Source organism: Onthophagus taurus, chromosome 7 (genome assembly GCF_036711975.1).
Source record: "Onthophagus taurus isolate NC chromosome 7, IU_Otau_3.0, whole genome shotgun sequence".
Classification (NCBI taxonomy): domain Eukaryota; kingdom Metazoa; phylum Arthropoda; class Insecta; order Coleoptera; family Scarabaeidae; genus Onthophagus; species Onthophagus taurus.
In genome coordinates, this window is record NC_091972.1 from 39255216 (window position 1) to 39278923 (window position 23708).

General features: G+C 35.1%; 2 protein-coding genes across 2 annotated transcripts in view; both read right to left on the bottom strand.

Moving 5' to 3' along the window:
* Positions 1–23708, bottom strand: part of LOC139430771 (uncharacterized) — a 154987-nt gene that overhangs the window by 122110 nt on the left and 9169 nt on the right. The window lies entirely within an intron of this gene.
* Positions 9005–20396, bottom strand: LOC111421261 (sodium-dependent noradrenaline transporter-like). The gene is made up of 7 exons (XM_071198207.1): positions 20037–20396; positions 16032–16152; positions 15847–15978; positions 15257–15792; positions 14978–15203; positions 9333–9898; positions 9005–9274 (listed from the first exon to the last, which is right to left on the bottom strand). Exons 1-7 carry the CDS (start codon positions 20343–20345, stop codon positions 9059–9061), a joined length of 2106 nt encoding a protein of 701 aa, XP_071054308.1. The 5' UTR covers positions 20346–20396; the 3' UTR covers positions 9005–9058.

Sequence of the window (23708 nt, forward strand, 5' to 3'; positions counted from 1 at the left end):
CTAAAAGATTATCAATCAAAGTTAATTGTAAAAATAAATTAAACGAAAAACTGTCAAGATATGGCCTAATACAAAATATAACCGGTTTCCGGCATTTCCCTGCAAATTCCCTTTCTGGTGGGCTAATAAAATATGGGGCGTACCATTTAAAATTTTCACTTTCTTGCCATTGAATGCGGAAATAAGGTAAATGACTTTTTGACCACCTGTACAGGATACTGTGATACAGCAAATGATAATTTATTTGACAGCATATGAAGAGTAATTGTGCCAATTTAGAGCATTTTTGAATAAACGTTTGCTGAGATATGGAGTTTTAAAGAGCATGGTGAAAATTGCCAAGAAAAGTTTTAAATCAAATTAACTCGAAAACGAAAAGCGCTAGGTACCAATAACTTTTATCTAAGTCAACTTATTTTTTCGCATATAATTAAAAGGTGTAATAAAAACTATAGCATTCTATTTAAAATAACGAAGTTGTGATCTACTTCAGGGGGATCGGAAGTGGCCATCATCTTGAAAATACTTTAGATCTAAAGGTCGGTATGAAACTCCCACATAAACTAAATTTCAGAAATGTAGATGCCATGGAACAGAAATAAAACGGGTGTTGCTGACTTTTTGGCGGACATTGTATATACAAAAGGAGGCAGCTTTAACTGCCGTATCACTGAAAATGTGCTCTTCACTCAAGTTGATGCAGGGTAATCTTAGAAGACACCTCGAAATCCTCAAGTGCCCATGTCTAAATCACTTCATTGAAATTAAAACGAACCTTATACCGACAGACAGGATGATTAAATTGCCTCTCAGCTCGGACATAACCATTTTTAAGCAGAAATACTTGCTATAAACTTCTGCACCGCTTTGAACCTAAAAAGGACAGAAAGGTGTATCCATAAACATTTTCACAGACGCCGTAAAGGCAGTTCAGACCTACAAGTGTGACTCCGCACTGATCAGAGAGTGTACCAGCAACCTGGGAGAACTCGCTAGGAGCAATGATGTTACTCTACGGTGAGTTCCAGGTCACAGAAACATTGAGCGCAATGGGAAGGCGGACAAGCTGGCCAAAGAGGCAGCGAAAACGTCCTTCATTGGACCCCCACCCGGTTGTGGACTACAAAAAAGAAACCTAAAACAAGTAATGTTTTGTTGGGAGGCCTCAAAGGTAGCCTTACTCTGGAAAGAACTTCCAGGTTACAGACAAGCGACGAGCATGATAACTCCGTCGTAAAACAAAACCAAAGAGGTTTTATGCCTCTGCAAAGGGGATCTAAGGACACTCTCCGGTTTCTTGACCGGACATGTGCCACTAAAATATTAACCTCTTCCATATTGGGTAAGCTAAGGATCAAACTTGTCGACTTTACAACGACGAGTCAGAAACGGCTGAACATATACTGTGTAATTGCGTTGCCAGAGGCCGTCTAAAACACAAAATTTTCGGTAAAACTCTTTCGACACCTACCGACATAAAAGAACAAGACCTGGGAGCAATACTAAGGTTACATCCCTCATTAGGACCATTTCTTCCTCAACTGCTCTCAATATGATCCTTGATATCTCTTAATTTCAGCCTTGCCCTCCTTCAAGATCCTTCTTGACATTTTGCAACATCCACCAAGGTCTCTTTTAACATTGTTCCTAACCCTCAAAAATATTACAAGAATTTTTATTAATATTAGCGACAATACCCCTCGAGATATACTTTCCTTCTCCAACTGCTCTCAATATAATCCTTGATATGTCTTATTCTTAACTTTGCCCTCCCCCAAGAACGACCCTGCCATTTTGCAACGTCTATCGAGGCCTACTTCAACATCATTCATGACCTCGTATAACGTTACGTTTTCTCCTTCACAGTAGCGATAACATCCCTCTGTAGGAACATTCCTTCCCCAACTGTTCTCAATATGATGATTGATATCTCCTAATCTCAACCTTGCCCTCCTTCAAGATCCTTCTTGACATTTCGCAACATCCACCTCTTTGCGTCTTTCAACATTGTTCTGAACTATTTATCAACTTTATGTCTGCAAAATCTTCCACTGAGTTGACGTGTCTACTGTGATTATATAGCGCGATTAGAGAGCACGTTAATTTTAATTTTAAACGAGGTCAAATAATAGAAAAAATTTTTTGTTTAGTTAGTATTAGGCCAAATATCTTAGAATTATCAAGCTTCTACGAATTTTTCGCAGCGTCTCTTTGATGAGGTATAGTTTGAGAACCACTGATTTAATATAAACTATCCATACTGAAGAGTTTGACGATTTTCATTTTATTCCTAGATAGTGGATATACCACTAGATCATTCTGATAACAAAAAAAACTTCCAAATATATACTATACAGCTCAAAAGTGTACTATGACTTTACGGACACACTGTAATACGTTGTATTGATCTGAATATAACAACATTGTAATTTTTACTACTTCTGATATCTTCTCTTCGTTGCCTGGCTCTTAAAGAGTAACCGGCATAACCGGTTCTTAGAGTTCTTATTTTAGTAGTCGTTAAAAGCTTTTTCATGATGTTTTGAACTTACTTTTGATTCTCACATATTTGTTTCTCCTTATTATGTTACGTAGATACCCAGATAATTGTTGCTTTAGTTGTTTGGTCGTCAACTTGTATCCTCAAGTCTCTATTGTTGGTTATGCTGGCTCACAGGTATTTAAAACTCATTACCGGTTCCATACTTTGTTTGTATACCGCTTGTTTGCATATTCTTGATTCTCTAGACTCTAGACACCGAGTCCCTTCAGTATCTAGAGAACTTCGTCACTGAACTTACGAGGTTTATTCCTTGATAATTACAGAGATCAGATGTTCCCTTCTAAAATATGGGTGACGTCATTATTAGCAGTTAGTTAATTAGATTAGCAAATGTTGATAGAACTAGATTGAAGGATTGGACTAAGTTATGACAAGATAACTATTAATTTTTTGCATTAATCGACATTAACTTTTCTTTCGTTTAATTACTTAGATACTAATTAATCTAGCCCTGTATACATCAACTTATTAAAAAGAAAGAAAATATAAGAATATCTAAGTAATTGTCATTATTATTTTAAACGATCTATTACGAAAATGAATCGAGCTCGAATGAAGGAGTTGTTAAAGTTAATAATACTGTAGACAATGCGGAATAACGAAGAAACTTACTTCAAACACATTTCTAAAGTTTTAATTTTTGGAAGAATTTATTCGATAATATGGTTTGATACGAACAATAACACAAAAATGATTATTAAAGTTGTATACTTAATAATTCCCTTGATTTTCATCAGTATCTACGTTCAATGTTTTTATGGATCAACCGCTAATTTATTATGGTCTAATTATTATAATAAAACGGCTATAGTTAAAGTTGGATCATTAATACACTTATTCCTCATAACTTCAACGTACATTTTCAACGTAATTTATTTCTTTTATAACAGAAATAACTTAAAAGAAATTCTTTGTGAAATAAACAATATCGATCAAAAATTAACCGATAAAAAGAAGATAAAAATTAAATTTTACTTCCAAATCTCGACAACAATTATAATCTCAACGGTTAATTATATAATGTTATTAAACAGCAAAAGAAAAACGAAATACGAATTAATTTTGTTATATTCTTTGGGAATTAGCCATATAGCGACATCATTTTTTATTTTACACGTATTCTTGTACGAATTAGAATACAATTTCGCACAAATATCTAACGAGTTAAGAAAATTTTCAAAATCTAGGATTTTTATTAAAAGGCGTCACTTAAAAATGCTAGAAAATTGGGGAAAATGTCGAAATCATCTTCGCAATCAACAAAAAATTTATTATATAACTCAAAAATGTTACAAATTATTCAATTTACCTATTATACTAGGATTGGGGACGCAATTCGTGTATTTAGTAAAAAATGTTCATTATTTTTTAATGTCAATAATGTTACTCGTCTCCGATAAATCCACCGAGCACGATTTGGTGATCATTTCTTGGTCTGTATACGTTTGTGCTATCACTTTAATCACTAATTGGTTTTTAATTCGAAGTTATACCACGATTTCAACACAAGTAAGTCTTTAATTAATATAAAATGTGTTTCACCCATTTGCATCATAAACTCAGATATGCGCGCATTTTTCTGGCCATTATCACCGAAGCTACAATATATACACACGCTTTAAATAGGGAGCGAAATTGATAATTATTACTACTTTTAGTATAATTAATGTACAATGTGTTAATTATGGTACCCGACGTCATCGTTGCAAGTATGCAACCATTCAAGCATCCATTGGTATTGCAATACGAATACTGTGATATTGGTTGCATACTTGCAATGATGACGTCGAGTACGATAATTAATTAACACACTGTACCCTATAACCTTCTATAAAAACAACTTCGAAGTGTTCAAACTATATAACAACTTGGCGCTGAGTAACAACTAAAACTAGAATTAACATTCACACTATTACTAGAAACATTTGGGTTTACCCGTCTTGAAAGACGTACGGCTAAAAACGAATGATTCTAGTTCAAGGTTAAGTGTTAGTTCTAGTTTTAGTTATTGCTCAACATCAGGTTGTATATTTTTATTGAACGAAAACTAGAATGAACCTTATTCTGTAATTGCTGGAAGATATAGAAACTGGTGCTCATCCCCAAGAAGAAGGGCGATCACCTAAATCCCTCGACATGTCGGCTATTATCTGTTGCTCGACACAGCCGGGAAGCTATTGGAAAAGCTGCTGAGAAACAGATTAGAAAATGTGTTTAGGATGTCAGTGGTTTGTCGGACAAGCAGTATCAGTAGAGGAAAATCAACCGTTGGCGCTGTGGCAGAAGTACTGCGAGCTTTTACTAAGGCCAAACAGATAAATCATCACCCTAAACCGATTGTCATCTTGCTCACAGAAAATGACAGAAACGCGAGCTAGGACAACATCTTCGCTCAATGGAAAATTATCTTGTACCCAAATACTTGCAGCGGATGGATGGTCATCAACTATTTTATGAATAGGATGCTGACTCCCTGCACATCTGAGGGTTCTAGGTGTTCTTAGGTCAAAAATATGGAACGTTTTCTAGTTCTTCGTATGAAAATGCTTGGCAGGACATTTCTGGTGGGCCATGCTGATGATCCAGGCACGGGACACATCAATGAAGCACAAATAAGGATTAACATGGTAATTGTCATCCTGATGCTGGACCGTGGGCTGTCCTTGGCGGCAGATAAAACGGAGATTCTGTCACTCACTAATACCGTTGGAAATCACCTATAATATCATGAAAACCGCAATTACCAGCGGCGGTGGTCAAGTATCTCGGATTGTCTCTGGACAGCAAATGTACGTTTCGAAATCACATAAACACGGTTTGCGCTAAAGGGGGAAAGATCATTACCATGCTTAGCCACATAATGGCAAATGTAGGAAGCCAACTCAGAGCAGGCGCAAACTACTGATGAAGGTGCAACTTTCATAACACCACACAACTTTTGACAGGTAATTGCTACTTCTAAAACTACGTTGACGTTGGATCGATAATACCGAAAACTATTGTGGGGCGTATGATTTCTGAGGAGAGGTACTGGTCAAAAATAAGTGCTTTTGTGACCCATATACTGGGCCAGAAGAAAAAAGAAATGGATTCACTTGGCAGGTAGTTTAAAATGTAGCTACAAGACACCGGAGGGTACCTCTACGGGTCCAACAGCTTTTTCCGCCTCCCTGTAAATGCAGACTTTTTATAATGAATTAAAACGTTAATCTTTTTTATTTTTATGGGATTTCAAACTTAACCGAAGGAGAGAGGATACCTGTTGGGTCAATAATACTTGCTTACTCAACAGAAAGCTGGAAGAAGATACCCCTATGGGTGCAAGAACCCCCTCCGCCTTCTGTAAGGTGTTCTCATAATGAATTAAGAATGTTATTTTTTTATTTCTATCTGATTTTAAACCAACCTAAATGAGGCACGATACCTGCTGGGTCGGAAATACCTACCTACTCAACAGATGGATGGATAATGGTGTCGGAATTTGAAGGAGAGATGATGCTGGATGTATAACATCCGACAAGTCTATGTGTTTCTGGATAGCAAACTGATAGTCCCAGGCTGCCGTCCTATCTGACCGAATGCAGGCTGGACTGAGAATAATCGAATGCTAGTGTCGAGACAATTCTCTGTCGGTAAACCGGAAAAAACAGAGATGGTCCTCTTCACAAGGAAAAGAAGGCTGGGTACCTTTAGAGCGCCCTGACTTTGCAAAGTTCCCTTGCGCTTTGCCAATGAAGTGAAGTATCTGGGGTTAACCCTGGATAAAACGCTGACTTGGAGACCGCACTTCGAAGGTAAGATAAATGGCACGCATTGCGTTCGCTCAGTGCAGAAGGGCCGTTGGGACCTCCTGGGGTTTAACACCCAAAATATCCCTGTGGATATACACTGCAATGATACGTCCAGAAATAAAACGATTGTTTTGCAACTACAAAAATTGCAACGTCTGGCTTGTCTGTACGTTACAGGCTCGATGATAACCACACCAACAGCAGCAATGGAGAATGTACTGTGCCTTCCTCCTCTCAATTATCACGTTGAGGAGGTGGTGACAGCAATAATGATCCGGCTGCGAGCGGCTAACGATAAATGGCTTTATAAATGTGGAAAATCGACTAGCCAGCTATGAGAGGAGGCATGTAGCAAACAGCCGCTCCTGAATGGCAGGGTAGATACGATTCCAACGCGTTTTATGTTCGACCGTATGAAATAAAGGTAGGAGAACAATCTATGCCTGACGAAACTGTCCTCCAATTATGGGTGGACGGATCTCGTAGGGGGGAAACTAGCTCCGGTGCTTCGGTTTATTCTGTCGAAAAACAACAAAAGTTTCTAAACCGCTGGCAAGTTGGCCCACATATAACAAAAAAATTATGATGTATTCTGATTGCAGACAAAACCCTCCTCTTGCTCGGACGGAATCGCTGTTCATCCTCGTTGCTTCAGGACTGCCATAACAATCTTTGTGAGGCAGCCGCTAGCAATGAGATTACGATCTGCTGGACAAAGGGTCATTGAGGAAATAAGCTTCATGACATGGTGGACAAACTGGCAAGGAAAGCTGCAAGCGAACCTCCGTTATCGGCAAAACCGTTCATCGCCCCAACAATAAGGTCTTTAATAGAGCTTCAAAAAGAAGAAACACGTAAGAAGTTTCTAAGTTACTGGGACAGGACACCAGAATGTCGCCAAGCCAAGGAGACTCTGATGTACCCTGACCCTAAACGAACAGATTTATTTATGAGGCTGTCCAGGAAGAACCTACCTTTGGTCACAGGTCTAATCACTGGACACTGGCATCTACAGAAGCATTTACTCAACATGGGAATAAGTGACACCGACATCTGCAGAGGATGCGGTGAGGAGGAGGAATCGGCTGAACACATTCTATGCGACTGCGTGGCCCTCCAAACATTAAGGTTATCCATTTTTTGAGATATCCAGAGTCGCATGAGTGGAATCAGAGCAGCACAATCAGGAAAAATTCTAGCCTTTGCCTCCAAGGTAATATGGCTGGAAGGACCCTAATGCTGACCAAAAGAGGGAAGTAAGTACAAGGGATCTGCTGAGGTCAAAGTGCGGTGCAGCCTACCTTAACGCGAATCCAGAATCCAAGCTGCCGACAGCGGTAGACACCATCAGTACGTCCCTAGGTGCTAACAGTAAGCCGGCGTGCGTAAATGCATTTTCCTCTCTTCCTCGTTCTAGTTTTCGTTAAATAAAAATATACAACAACCTCGCACTGAATAAGAACTAAAACTAACACTTGCACTAGAACTAACACTAAATCTAGAACTAGAAATATTCGGGTTTAACCGTGAGTCTCTCAAGATGGATACACCCGAATATTTCTAGTTTTGTCTTCCTAGTACCCAAAACATCCAGGAAAGGTAACTGTTTAGCAGCTTCCATTTCCATGGTAGATTTGACCATAGGTGTTGCGAGTTCAGGTGGTCTATTAACTCATTTCTTCCAGAAACGCTCTTTCCCATGCTGCCGCCAGATCACAAAGGTGTTATCTATGTAACGAAACCATAACTTTAGTTTCCACGGACTGTTTCTTAACCCTTCTTTTTCAAACATCTCCATGTAGAATTTAGCAATTACCGTTGACAAAACTGATCCCATGACTGCCACATTGCTCCTAAAATTCTACCTTTTAGCCAAAGTATGTTGATGATAAACAGTATTCCACTAGCCATGGAATATACTTCGTAAACCCCCTCCGGAATGAGTTTCTGGCGAAGACCATAAATGGTATCTTTGTCTAGTAATCTAGAAAATGGAGGTTCCACATCGAAATTTAGCAGGATATCCTGAGGATTTAACTTCATAATTTTGATTAAATCTACAAAATGCGTAGAATCTCTGACATATTTTTTTGTTTTACTTGTAAAATCTAGTGTTTGTTGGCCTGTACAAACAAATTTCTCTGTTATTCTGTTTCCCTTTGTCTATTAGTAGAACAACGATGTCTATTTTTTCTCTGATCGTCCGTAAATCTATTATACTTATAATTCATTCACTTGTATATTATAAAAAATCTTTGGTGATATGGGCCACTTTGTCATTCACTTCTAAATGATACAAATGGGGGTTAATATTAATCTTTTTGTAGTGTGATAAAACAGTAACTTATATACATGATATCTGGAATAATTTTGCGAGTAGAAATGAAATTAACGATCAAGCTAAATACCTCCAATTAATTTCGCTTCAATTATACAACAACAAATTAAAATTCACAGCTTACGGCCTTTTCGCTTTAGATTGGACGTTATTACAAAGAGTATTGATCAAATCCATCAATATCTATACCGTTATTTAATAATTAATTATTTAAGATTATCGCATCTGTAACAACTTATGTTATAATCCTGATTCAATTTGAATTATCTTCATTTTCAAGAAAGTCATCAGAAAGCGCCAAAAACTCATCTTTAATTAACTCAACATTTATTACAATGTAATACATTAAATTGATAACAATAAATTTCACGAATCGAACTCATAAGCTAGCTTTCTTTTATTATTCCAATATTTAATTTCAGCTGCCAACGTTGATGAATTCAATAAACAAGCGTGTTTGCATTTTTGAATGGCAGATCGATAACGAAGTTCTCTTTTAGCGTCAAAACGACTCCGAGCAACTTTCTTTTTAAAACTGGTGGGTCCCCACGAAGGATCGGGCGCGATAACACTCGAAGCACCCTTAAAATAATATTTATTAAATCATTTTGGAAGAAAAATTGCAAATTAAAGTACTTACTCCAGTTTTATATTTAACAACAACAATAATTGCGCCGATTATGGTAGGTAAAGTAACGCTTAAAATCACGACGATATCCACCAATCTCTTTTTTATAGGCGCAAAAGTTAATCTTAAAATGACTATGACCATTATCGAAAGCATCGCGACTTTAATTCCATGTAACCAAAGTGGGTGAAGTTTTTGTCCGTAAGTAAAATGGTAATCGTTTGCGATTCTATTTAGTGAATATAAAAATATTCCGAGAAGTGTGAAGAATAGTAAAGCTACTTTGACGACGATGCAAGTATTGTGGATCCAAGTTTCGTAAATGCTTTCTAAATTAGTGCGAAGGATTAATAAGTTTAGGAGAAAACAACCCACGCAGAAAACGGAACAGATTAAAATCTTTAATTTGGCCAATTTTGGGTACTCCTCCAAAAGCGACCAAACGAACGAATTTAATGTGTAAAGGCTTCCGGCGAAACACCAAAAGAAAATTACAAAGAAATAAATCATAATGGCTAATTTTGCTATGGAGAGTGTTGATAAAAGTTCGGGGAATAAACCGAAAAATATTGGGATACCTAAAATAAAAGATTTGTGTTAAACAAGGAAAAATTTGCAGGGGAAAAGAAGCAAAAAATATTCTCTTTTTAACTTTAAGTCATTATAATGTAATTCGGTAATTTACTTATGTTGCGACTTAAATGTAGCTATTATTTTAAAATCATTTATTAAATAGGCTAAAACCTTGACAAATAAAATATAATATGGTATAGACGTAAGGAAAATGTTTGAGATCCCAGAAAGGAAAAATTGTCCAGCATTTAGTCAAACCATCTATAAATCTTGTGATCATCCCTTTAATCGCAAAATAATAGCTGTAAGAAATGATTAGAAAAAATCCATTCAGCATTAAAGATGAATTGAAAAAACATTGGACAGATTGATTGAGGATATAATCATTGAACTAATAAAGGAACTAATAGAGAAACCAATAGAGTGAGTCTGATATCTTCTAACCTCTTCTACCCTCCCAGTCTACTGGGCTTAGGATCCTCGTTGACGTTGTTCTCTGAATTTCGCTTCTTCAGATAATCTTTGATATTTCTCAATCCAATCCACTAGAAAGCACGTTTTACAATTTTCCGTTGTGATATTCTCTCAATGTGTTCCTATCTGATTAGCTAGTTTTATTGAGTGTCCTCTATTATTCATTTTTTTCCCTTATTCTTTCGTTTCTTAGCTCACCTTCGCAAATAATCCATCTCATGTGATGATAGTTTTTGTTCAAGGTTCTTTGTTAACTGCCAAGCTTCACTTCCATTTAAGACGATGCTTTTAAAGTCCGTGGAATAGAATACAATACTGTATTATATCACACTATTGTATAATAATATTATATACAGGGTGTTTCAGGAGGAAAAGGAAATATTTCGAGGACGTATACAGAAGGTTAAAATAATTCAAATAAACCCTTATGTTTAAGTCCGATTCTCAACTGTTATAGAAATAATCGGTGTAAATAAAAATTAATTTTAAAAATTTTATTTTTCACTTGACCACCAATTAACAAGGATTTAACCATATTTTTTTTTGAGGTTTGTGTTGGACAATAAAGAAAGAAAATAATAAATAGAGAATATGCCGATATGATATTTGTTTATGGCTACTGCAATGGTAGTGCAACTCAGGCAGTCAATGAATATCGTCGTCGCTTTCCAGCCAGAAGAATTCCGAATAGGAAAGTTTTCCAAAAAGTATTTGGAAGTGCTGCAGAAACTGGAACATTTCCTAGTGCCAGGATTGTTTCGGAAAGAAGTGCTGGTTTAAATGCTGAAATAGAAGAAGCTGTTTTGAATGTGGTAGAAGAGAGACCCGATGTAAGCACGACGCGTATTGCTACCCAATTTCAAATTGCACATACATCTGCCTGGAGACAACCATTTTATCTTCAATCTGTTCAAAATCTACATGATGGTGATCATGCCTCAAGATTGCAATTTTGTAATTGGTTATCTGAAAATCGGAAACTGCATAAGTACCTTTTATTTAGCGATGAGGCGCAGTTCACTCACGATGGAGTTAACAACTGCCACAATGAACATCGATGGCCAGGCGAAGATCCGCATGCCGCTTACGAACGAAATTTCCAGAATCGATTTAGTGTCAACGTATGGTGTGGTGTGTTAGGCGATCGATTATTCGGTCCATTTGTATTGGATCAGCGCCGTACTAGAGAAAGGTATTTAGAGTTTTTGGAAGTTCACGTACCAGAAATTTTGGGTGATATACCTTTGAATGTTAGACAAAGATTATACTTCCAACATGATGAAGCCCCTCCACATTTTAATCGAATAGTTAGAAACTTCTTAAATACTGACTTTCCAAATCGTTGGATTGGCCGTGGTGGTCCACACAATTGGCCTGCCCGATCACCTGATGTAAATCCCCTCGATTATTGTTTTTGGGGGTGGATGAAAAGGTTGGTTTATGCGACAAAAGTTCAAATGAGGGACGCACTGAAAGATCGAATTTTTAATACTGCAGCTACTATTCGAAACAATCGTCGTAGCATTCAACATTCTACGCCATCTGTTATTAAACGAGCCAGACTATGCATCGAAGTTGATGGTGGAATTTTTGAAAATAATTGTTAAATCCTTGTTAATTGTTCCTTACTTGAAAAATAAAATGTTTTAAATTAATTTTTATTTGCATCAATTATTTCTATAACAGTTGAGAATCGGACTTAAACATAAGAGTTGATTTGAATTATTTTAACCTTCTGAATACGTCCTCGAAATATTTCCCTTTCCTCCTGAAACACCTGTATAATAGTCTTCTTAAAATTTACTGTAAAACTCCAGATTTCATATTCGCCAAAAAGAATCCTTGACATAAATTCCAGATCCTCCTTATCCTGTGCAATAACTATTTGGTCTTAAGCAAAATAATTCCTTGGCATAATCTCCATCTTTTCAGCACTTCGTTTAAATAAATTTGGAACACTGGAATATGAAAGTCCATATAATTTTTTAATTGCACTTATTGCTGTGTTGTTGTTATGCTACTCTCGTATGATCTACAAACAGGAGATGGACATCTCGATTGGTTGCTGTCTTTTGTTTCCTTTTTTATAAATTAAACGTAAACTACTATTACGTAAACTGAACGTAATCCCAGCAAATCTGATACAGAAACATACGCACGTATACAAGCCCAACTAACAAATCTCATTTAGATCTCACACTACCTAAAACAGCGAGATTGGCACCCAACCTCTTTAACCTGGCTCTGGAATACGTAATAAGGAAAATGGATGTGAAAAGATCAGGTCTATTAAAAGCGGTGCAACTTTTGTCCATACCTTGAGGTGGAATTACCAAGACTGGGTGCTGAGAAAGGAGAAGTCAGAAAGAGGTCTATTCTATTCAATAGAGCATATTCCAAATCATCTCCTATATTTAGATCAAGAAATGTACACCGAGACACTAAAACACAGTTGTGAATCATGAATTTTGACTTAGAAGTCAGCAAAAATTGTAAATATTTTGAAAGAAAGATATTAAGGAGAACGAAAATAGCATATGGAGATCAAGATACAGTCATTAATTGTATCGTGTTTATAAGAACCCGTCATTATTGCAGCTCATCAGACTCCAGTGGTTAAGATGGGTTGGTCAAATGATTACAATGGGGAAAAAAGAGAATACCTAAGGGAGTAGTCAGTAGAAGGATGCAAAGATTGAAACCGAGGATGAGAGGAGATGAAAATGATCAGGGCAGAAATTGGAAGAGAGAGGGCAGAGGCAGTAAAAATTGAAGATAAAGGTTGAGGGAGGCCAATGCTCGATTGGGACTGTAGAGCCATAGAAAGAAAGAGGAAATAATAGTTAGCTGGTGATTGTGTCAAGTATTGTTGTCTATTTTCATTGAGCTCCTGTGCATAGTGCTGTCGCCATTCTACCAATTTAATTGGATTTAAATCTATCTTGTATCAATCGGTATGTTATTTTATCATTTTCATCCTTCGTGTTCAGCTATTATATTTAGTGTAAATAATCTGCCTAACACATAACGCTTCTCGGCTGCCGAATGCAATATTTCAACTATGTGTTTACACACATTTCTCCGATTACTTTTTTGATAAAGTATGTTGGTGCTCTAATGATCTGGTTCATCTTTTTATTAAAAACCTACCCAACGCACAATTTGATGCTCTGTATACTCATATGTCTTGGACTCTCCTGATGGCATTTTCTTTTACAATTACGAAATCGATGTAGATTGTAAGCCTCTAGCTTATTGTTGATATCTTTGTGTTTATAAGTCATTTAAAATGATTCGCAAATTAGTCCAGTCAGCCTATTATTTAGTCTTCCTCCTGGACGAGCATTAAAATAGCCCATAAGCATGTATTGTGATTGATCACCGGCTTTCAAAAGTAAATTTTTAAATTGTTCATAAAACTATCAATAATAAACGAGCAAAAAATATCAATGACAGTTGTCCTGTGCGCCCCCCTCAGATTAACTCCTAATCGAGCCATTTGTTTTTTAGTTTTGTTCTGATTAATACTCTCCTCCCTTACTTGCTCTATTGATTTTACGGACTCCACTATAAATATGGATAAATTCTCCTACATATTTGATACCAATTTACTCTTCTTCCTTTCCATAACAGCAGCCATATCGATTTTTCCCGGTTTCATAATTTTCTCGACATCTCTAAGTCCTTAAATGTTTCATGCTCGAAGAATCGTTTTCTTATGTCGATACAGTTATAGTTTTAAAATACCAACTAAGTTCTAAGATTGATTATTGAGATTTTTCGCTGGCTGCTTATTACCTTGGTCTGAGAGGACCAAGTCATTTTTACAGGGTGCTACCATCCGAGACAGATGTACCACGGGTTGGGTACTAAGCCTCGCTAGAGGCTTAGGCTGGATAGTATTTAGTAAAAAAAAGAAATGGAAAGTTGAAATTATGTATTATTACCTCTAGATTTAAACACAGCAATAATGAAAAGGCAAGTGTAATTACGAACCTTGAAGAATTGCCAAAGAAACTACATTGTGCCAGGATCCTCACAAACCTGGAAGCCAATTCAGGATATTAGTTTCTAGCTATAGATATATTGTATAACCAGTTGAAATTGTATACTTGATATACTTTGTATATCAATGTAAAAAGCATAAGACTTTCATAAATGACCGAAGATTGAAATGTATAAAGACTATGGATTCACAAGTCGTGTATATGTATACTGAGGCTTTGATTTGTGTACAAAAAGAATACATTTCTGCTTTAAGACGACTCCTTTTATGTTTTGATTTCTCATTTTTCTATTGCTTTTATTCATCGCCTTTGGATTCCTCATCTTGTTCATTCGCCCTTTATTTCTTGCATATCGTTGCAAAATGATTCACTTTTTCACAATGCTGGACAATTTTTATGCTTTTTCTGCAACTATGTTTACTCAACTACCTTTATGTTATCAGTTATCAACAAAACCACAACTTATTGCTTATGTAATAAGTTACTTAATTTACACACTACAGAATAAAATCAAATGTAGTATCATTATTATGACTTTTTGCTTCTTTTGATCTGCACAATTAATTTTTAGCATTACTTAGGTTAAAAAAATTTAATATTTACTATTAAGATCCAAACATATTGAATTCATAATGAGGTATTTCTCCCGGATTATAGAAACACTAATCGATAACCACACTGTTATAAAAACCAAAAATACAAATTTTGCAGCATAAATAATAATCGTATCAACAGTAGGACTTATTCCCGGCGTAGAAACTGAGCTAAATGTTAAAACATCACCAGCTAATTCTCTGTGTAGTGAATGAACACAAACTTCAATCCAAAACTATGATAAAAATGTTTATCTTTTAATACCAATTTAAAACAATTTAAATTTACCTCGTAATTAAAAAGATCCATCCAATCTGGTTTTAACTCCGCAAACATACTATAATCAGATGTATATAAAGTAACCAAAACCCAAGGAATGAAGATAGTAGTCAATAGAATTATACTAATAACAGTCATAAATCCCCTAATTCTTCTTAATCCACACAACATCATTATAAGAGTGGCTATCCATAATAACCCAACAGTCACAATAGTTCTCATCGGCAACAACGTCGCATTGACACCTGAATAGTTATTGCGTAACTGATATCGTTTAAAATAATCGTAAGCTTCGTATTTATAAACGGTCGCGTTCCATTTTAAATGTGTACAATCCGCCGTTCCTTTTATACAGCAATTTTCGTTATAAGGTTTTATTTTCGATTTCGATTTACAATCTCGACTTGCATGTTGAAATTTGCAATCGTGCCACGGAGTTATTGGGGCCAATATCGCTTCGAGTACATAATTTAAACTAATGGCGGCGAATGTCATCGAAAAAAGTTCGGTTATGATCGATGATAACGCAATTGAGTAAGCAACACCTAAATTAATTATTAATTTTTAATGATAATTTTGTTTAATGAATCGATTTAAACCTTTCAGTAATGGAACGCAGTCCCAAAATCTCATGTAAGATCGCCTGCTGTAGTGGCCCATAAACAATAAAATCATATAAACGGGCATTGCGATGAAAGCACCAAAAATTATGTAAACTAACAATACTAAAACTGTTTTAAAAAGAGTTATTAAAAATTTTAGTTGGTTAATTAAATTAATTTACTCGCTCCCCATTCGTAAACTAACCACATATGTTTTAATGTATAGGTGAAAGATATTTGTAAGCATAATGTGATGCATAAAAATTGGCTCCATTTCAATTCAAACGGTTTTTCAATGTACATCTAAAAGAAAGAATAATATACAGTGTTGGCCAAAAAGTTAGCAACACCTCCTTTTTTTGGTTCCATTAATCCAAAATATTTTCAAGATGTTACTTCTGGTCTATTGAAAGCACACCACAAAACGGTCAATTTTAAATTGGCCACCATATTGTTAATGCTTGGCCTCGGACTTTATTGAGTGATGTTGTAAATCTTGACTAATTAAGCCGAGAAAACAATATGCAGCACTAAACAGGGAAGGAAAAAGAATGGTTGGCAGGCATGCAATTTGTAGACGAATAGATAATTATATGAGATCAACTAGAAGGTGGAAACTAGATAGGGAAACGTGCAGAATCATTAAAAATTTAAAGACCAAAGATAGAGAAACAACTAGAATCAAAACGAGCACAATTAATGACTGGGTACATCATTACCGGGCATTTTTGCAGAATTGTGGAATTTGCAGAAATTGATGTATGTGCGGAAGAGGAATATTACTAAAGGAAGTACCTGAACAACTAGATGAGTTACATATTTACTAACTTTCTAGGAAAAGACATACCAAAAGAATGGACTACTGCGTATGTTAGTAATATTTATAAGAAAAACTACCGAGGGATAAGTGTCACTAGCACGATCACCAGAGATTATGGTAGAATCATTAAACAGCGAATTAAAAACGATGAGGAAGAATATCTATGCGGCTTCAGGGCTGGTAGGTCGTACATCGACTGATCTTCACACTTAAACTAACCAAAGAGAATGGTATACAATATGAAGACCCATCTTGTGTTTGTAGATCTAGAAAAAGCATATGACAGTGTGCTTCTTGGAAAGCTGTGGGATGCTATCAATAACCAGGGAGTACAATACACACAATATAGTACAATATGAGGACTATGGGCTCTCTATGAACCTAGAAAAATTTAGATATCTGGTGATGGGTGGAGTGGCCGAAGATTTGCCTCTATTAAAAACGTGACATCCTATAGCACCTGGGAGTGCGAGATAATGGCGATAGCAATGAAGAAATAATTAATAGAATGGGTCAAGTTAAGATAGTAATAAAGAGACTGAATAACGTTCTCTACAGTAAGAAAATACATAAAAGAAATAAAATACAGAATTATGGGAAATGAACAGGATAAATAAGTCATATTGGAGTACTGGCGAAGGTGCTGCAAAAAGGGCAAAGAGAGATAAAGTAAGGAATGTTGATATCAGGCAAGAAGTTGGAATTGACATAATTTCTTTAGAGACTATCGAGATAAAGAAACTTAATTGATATGGACATGCGAAGAGATTGCTGACAGATAGATGCCTAAATGAATGATGGAATTAGTGCCATACAATAGATCGAAGCGCAGAAGGCCCAGCAAAACATGCAAAGAGGATGTGGCGGAGGCAGTAAACTGCAAGGGATTGCCAAATGAGGATTGTCTAACCGGAAACGATGGACTCTATGGTGCGAAAAGCGATTATGGCTCAGTGATTAATACTATATCAACCTGGAACAGATTATCATTTTGCTGAGCCTCGGCTTTAATTACAATGGAAAGTCTCTGATTTTACCTGATTAAACCGAGGTCGCTTGCAGTTGCGGCTTAGTGATTAATACTACATCAACCTGAAAATGGTCATCATAATATGGCGATATGACCGTTTTGGCTTTATGAACTCAAGTTGTAGATTTTCAACTTAGCCGAGTTCACTTGCGACGGAGGTTCGATGATTAACATTATATATCAAGCAGAAATTGAACTTTTGACTTCATCAGTCAAAAATCGAGATCGATTGCGGCTGAGGCTCAGAAATTAAAATTATATCAACCTAAAACTGTGAGTGGCCTCGACTTTATCAGGTGGACTTTGCGACCGAAGCCATTAATATCATATCTACGTCAATTTTTAACTAACACAACTATCTACGTTCCATTTGAAGCGTAATTACACAAATTTTTAACTTTATTGCTTGCACAGTGGCTGATAAATATGGTTTAATACGAACTCAGGTAGGCACTCGTCTGACCATATTGTTATGGCATAACTCAAGGCATTCATTTGGGACCGCTTTTATTTATAATGTAGATAGGATATATAGCTAAATGTTTTACTAACTCCAGATATTTCATGTATGCTGATGACCTTAAAATTGTTTGGTATACCACGGGTCTGGTGTACTGCATCGTGTCAATTCTATTAAAGGCTTAGGTATTATTTTGGATAATAAATTATTTTTTGATCAACACATTGATGAAGTTGTGGCTAGAGCTAATAGGATGCTGGGATTCGTAATGCGTTCGTCCGAGTCATTTACGAACATATTGCCTATAATTTCTATGTATAATACCTTTGTAAATACTATTTTATGTTTCGGAATCACTGTTACAATCCTCACTATGATATTTATGGCAAGAGAATAGAGAGAGTCCAGGTTAGGTTTCTGAAATACCTTTCTTATCGATTCCGGCATCCTTATACAGATAATTTGTCTGCTTTCCAAATCTACCATATGCCCACGCTCCAGCAGTGTAGATTTGTAGTAATATTCGCTTCTTGTTCAGGTTAATCAATCTGACTCCCCATATCAGGCATATGATATGGGGAGTCCATATGATTCATATGATTTATTATTTTACGCACCAACAGCTTGAACCATTTCTTATAAGAATTCTCCAATCGTACGGATGGACACAGCAGTAGATCGCCATAGGTTGGACATACCTGCCGTCACGCCAAAAAATTTTAGACGTATTATTAGAAGCGCCATACTCAGTTTTGTACCCAGATATGATTAATTTTGTACATACTGTCGTGACGTAGTACCTTTTGTTAAGTTACATATGTATAGTATATACCTTAGTTGTGAGGTAGCTCCTAATGGGACTTGTCCTGTCGCTACCTCCATGTATAAATACATAAAGAAAACACATTGATAACTGGCGAATTAAAATGAAAATTAAAATAACAGGAAAACGAAAATCGCTAAGTTTCAACAATCCTTATCAAAATCAACCTATTTTTGCATTAACAATTTGAATATATATAACTATATACAGTGTGTCCCAGGATAGATGTTACAAGAGGTATAATGACTTAAAAATGTTTGAATTTTATTTCAAGGCTGAGGAATTAAGCCCTGCTTGGTGTGGAGAGAATTTTAAGTATATTTTCATATTTTGAAAATCAACTCGGCCTTGATAGTGAAGCGAAAACTATTTTGAGTTCAGGTAAAGTAAGCTTTTTGTTCATGATACGACAAAGTATCATCAAGAAAAGTTATTCAGAATGAGAAATTATGGCACTATGCAAAATTTCAGAAAGATCTACCTAGATTAATTAAACCACCATATTTCAGATTAGATCAGAGTGAAGAAAAAAAACAATGAAAAATGCCATGAAAAAAAAAATGACTGAAGTAGTCGCAAATATTGAAAAATAAATTGTATTATCCCTCAGTTTTAGTTCACATTTCAATTACTATACAATATTTATGTTATTTAAACTAAAATGTGATGGTTCAACCAAAGTAGATAGATCCTTCTGAAATTTTGTATAGGACCATAATTTCTCATTTTGAACAACTTTTCTTAATAAAATTTTTCAGTATCATGAACAAAAAGATTACTTTACCTAAACTAAAAATAGTTTTCGATTCATTGTCAAGACGGCCTTTGTTTACAAAATATGAAAATATTCTTAAAATTCTCTTTACACCAAGCAGGGCTTAATTCCTTAGCCTTAAAATAAATTTCAAAAATTTTTAAGTCATTATATCTCTTGTAACATCTATCCTGGGACATACTGTATATCTTGAAAATATTGTAGATCAAAAGATCGCTGCAATGGATCCAAAAAGAAACAGAGTGTTGCTTTAGTTGTTAGATTAAAAAGTATTATTACACTTTTAAAAAGTTTTTTCAACCAACTCATTATCCCCTCTTTTAAACCAAAGCTAGGTGTAAATGTTGAAATTTCCGAAAAACTTCTCTTCAATTTCCCAGATTCGATTATATACATTCCCATAGCATCAGAATATCCCTCGGTTTCCATTTGTTCGAGTGCCAATTGCTTCATTTTGTGTTGAGCCTCCAATCGTTTGGCCAATTTATATTTTTCCAAGGCTTTTTCGGCTTGAACTTTAAACCTCGATACCATCTCTTCATCTTGGCGGAGAGCCTTAGGGCCCAAAGGAGGATTTTCTTCATTCATTTTCTTAACTTTTAACTTTTCTTGATTAAAATTAAAATTACTTCAATTGATTTTTATAAATCAAATTGATGATATGTCAATAATAAATTGTTTGTGATATCTCGATTTTATTATGCTGTCCTTTAAAATGTATGCAATACATTTCTTTGATTATTCAATTAATCAAGTTTAGAGTTCTCGATATAAGAAAGATTTTTTAGTAACACACAAGCGTTAAAAATGAACATACATAAGATTTATTTAGGTTATTTAAAACATATTTTAAACAGAAAATATTATCGTTTATTGCTGATAGCGGAATGTTTTCTGTATGGATTAGTTTTTGTAATGGCTGCTTTTGAAATACCAAAAATTCATGATTCTTTTGGACCAAAAAGGTAACATTCATTAACCAATTTATTTTAATAAATCAAAATTTCTTATTTTCAGATACAGTTTAATTTCCCAATTACAATTCGTATCACACGTTTATGGAATGTCTGCTTTTATAATCTTTACCATTGTATACCATATAATCAAAGAGGATACCTCAACAAATTTTCTTATTCAATTGATAGAATTCAAACGACAATTAGATTTGTTACAAATCAAAAATTTGCAATCAAAAAATTTCAAAACCCTTTTCTATCTCGCAATCTATTTAATATTAAATATTTACGTGTTTATTATTGACATCGTAAATAATTTTAAAAATTATTCTCTTTTTATATGGATAAATTTATATTTAACCGGAATCATATCATCGTGCTACATCATATTTACGATTTATATCTATGTAGTATTCGATGATTTTATTCGAAACATAAATCTATATCTTACAGGGTGTATTAAAACTAATCTAAATCAAATTGAGATAATCGAATTTTCAAAGAGACGAGTTATACCCAGGCGATTAACGAAAATTTATCAAGATCATAAAACGATTTTGGAAGAATTGATCATTTTGCACGATAAATTAATTGAAACGTGCAGAAAAATCAACGAAATTAACGGATTGCCGATTGCAATTTACACCTTTTTAGGATCGATCTGCTTTTTATCAAGCTTTTACGATTATTCTTTAGATATCGCTAGAATTTCGGCTGGTTTGGAAAAACCGTTCGAATATTCGTACGCCACGAAATACTGGGGAATTAATTATATGATTGGGATTTATGCCATCGTTTATAATTGTTCCCAATTAACAAATAATGCGAATAAAACCATAATTATTTATCATAAATTAATTAATATTTTTCCTATTTTAGAAGAAAATGTAACTATTATACCTATACTGGGAATTTCATATAATTCGCAAAATACATATGAATGCAGTAACCATAGTTATAAAACTACTAGGCATTTGCACTGTCCCACATAAAATGTAACATAGCTTAATAGTACAGGCATTGGGTAGTTTTGCAAAGGAAAAGTTTTGCTTGGAAAAAGTGACATCCTTATGATAACTCTGAGTTTCCGTCTTAAGCGACGCACGACTAAACCAGAATGCTTCTGGTTATAGTATTAGTTCTAGTGATAGTGCTAGAACTAACACTATACCTTTTCAAACACAAATTGGCACTAATCAGAATCAAAATGACATTAGTCAAAATCATATTGGCAATGTCAATTTCAAATTGGCATTAGTCAAAATCAAATTGACAATAATCAAAATTAAAATGGCATTAGTCAATATCAAATTGGCAATAAACAATATCATATTGGCATTAATCAACAAATTTAGCACTAATCAAAAACAAATGGGCATTAAACAAAATCAAAATGACATTAGTCCATATCATATTGGCACTTATGAATTTTAAATTGACATGGAAATAAAATTATATATCAGCATTAAATAAAATGAAATGGGCAAAAACATTTTATTGACTTACAAACACAGTAGATAACAATTATATTACTTAAGAAAGTAGGTAACGTTATGTTTTAAATAACACTCTTAAAAATTTATATCTTGCATATTCAATGCAGAAGGGATAAATCGTTGGATGTGGGCAATAAACATTGCGCAATTGGCAACAGTAATCTTGTCCATATTATTAATCTAATTTCTGCATTCGATATTCTGTTTGAGTCAGATGATCCCGGTCAGCACCAGCCAAGATGTTATTTAGCTGTACAGCCATATCTGCTTTTACTCCTGCTTTTAATGCAGACCACGCTTGTTCAATAGGATTAAACATAGGGCTGTACGGACTTAGTCATAAAAGTGTGTGGTGTTCAAATTCGTTTTCTGCAAAACCCTCTTCAATAGTAGAGTGGCATGGAGCATTATCAATAACTAATGCAACTCCAGTTTGGTGGCATTGCCTCACAAATTCATTTGCTTCCGGCTTCTTGAAAGAGCCCCGACGTAGTTCGGAATGAATTAGCCCCATGTTTCCAATGCATCCTATTAGGTGAATATTCGACCCTCTGCAACCTGCAGACACTGTTGTGCAGCGAGTCCCTTTTTTTGAACGACCCTGAGTCCGCGATATGAACAAATTAAAGTTTGTCTCGTCCATGTATATGATAGGTATATTTTGTGCTTGAAGATCCAATAAATTTTCTACATAAATACTCCTGCTTGTTTTCGTTTGAATACTATTCGCGTTCTCTGGTTCTCTACGAGCAGTCTTCAAAGTAAACATCAATCCATTAAGATGCTATCAAACGCATTCGTTGGAGACATTGAGTGCAAAATCTTCACGGTTTTTTTCACTCAGTCCTTTAAGAGTAATTTTAGGATTTTCTTCGACTGAACGTTCCATGAATTGGCGGTGCTCATCAGTTATTTTAGCTCTACGTTTACCTCCTCGCTGCTTTTCCTGTTGTTCTTGGTTGTTAACCCATCGATACGCGGTTCTTTTTGGCACCTGTAGTACGTTTGCAAGATTACGCCAGTCACCATTGGCATTATACAAAGCGCAAATCTGTGTCCTCAGATTTGCAGCAGCATTTTTCTTTAAATAAGGCATCTCGTGTGAATATAATAGTTGAAATCTCGCAATAAATTACCATAAACTTGACAATAACCGATAAGTTAACAATTGTTTGACCATAGAAAAATTTATATATATTATGTATATAGAACGTCATCTCCCCACTATTTTTTGGTACAAACGCTACCAAGGGGATTGTGAGGGAACTAATTAGGTTAAAGCGCGAAATTTAAATATAGGTCTATACCGGTTTATACCATTACTTTATTTTGAAGAGATCAAGTGCATTTTCCAAATAAATAGGAAAAAATATGAATTTAAAGTTTTTCCAAGATAATATTCATAATTTTTAACGTACTATATTGCTCTTATTGGCAAAAAGCGTCAATTTATCTATTGGATAAACTTATCAAGAGGTGGTGAAAGTGGCCCTAACTTA

Coding starts and splice junctions, on each gene's coding strand:
- LOC111421261 (XM_071198207.1), bottom strand. CDS start 20,345: ATGAATGAAGAAAATCCTCCTTTGGGCCCTAAGGCTCTCCGCCAAGAT. Junction 15,204..15,256: donor TGGATCTTTTTAATTACGAG/GTAAATTTAAAT, acceptor TTTTTATCATAG/TTTTGGATTGAAGTTTGTGT. Junction 9,899..14,977: donor AATATGTTTGGATCTTAATA/GTAAATATTAAA, acceptor CTTTTATTTTAG/GTATCCCAATATTTTTCGGT.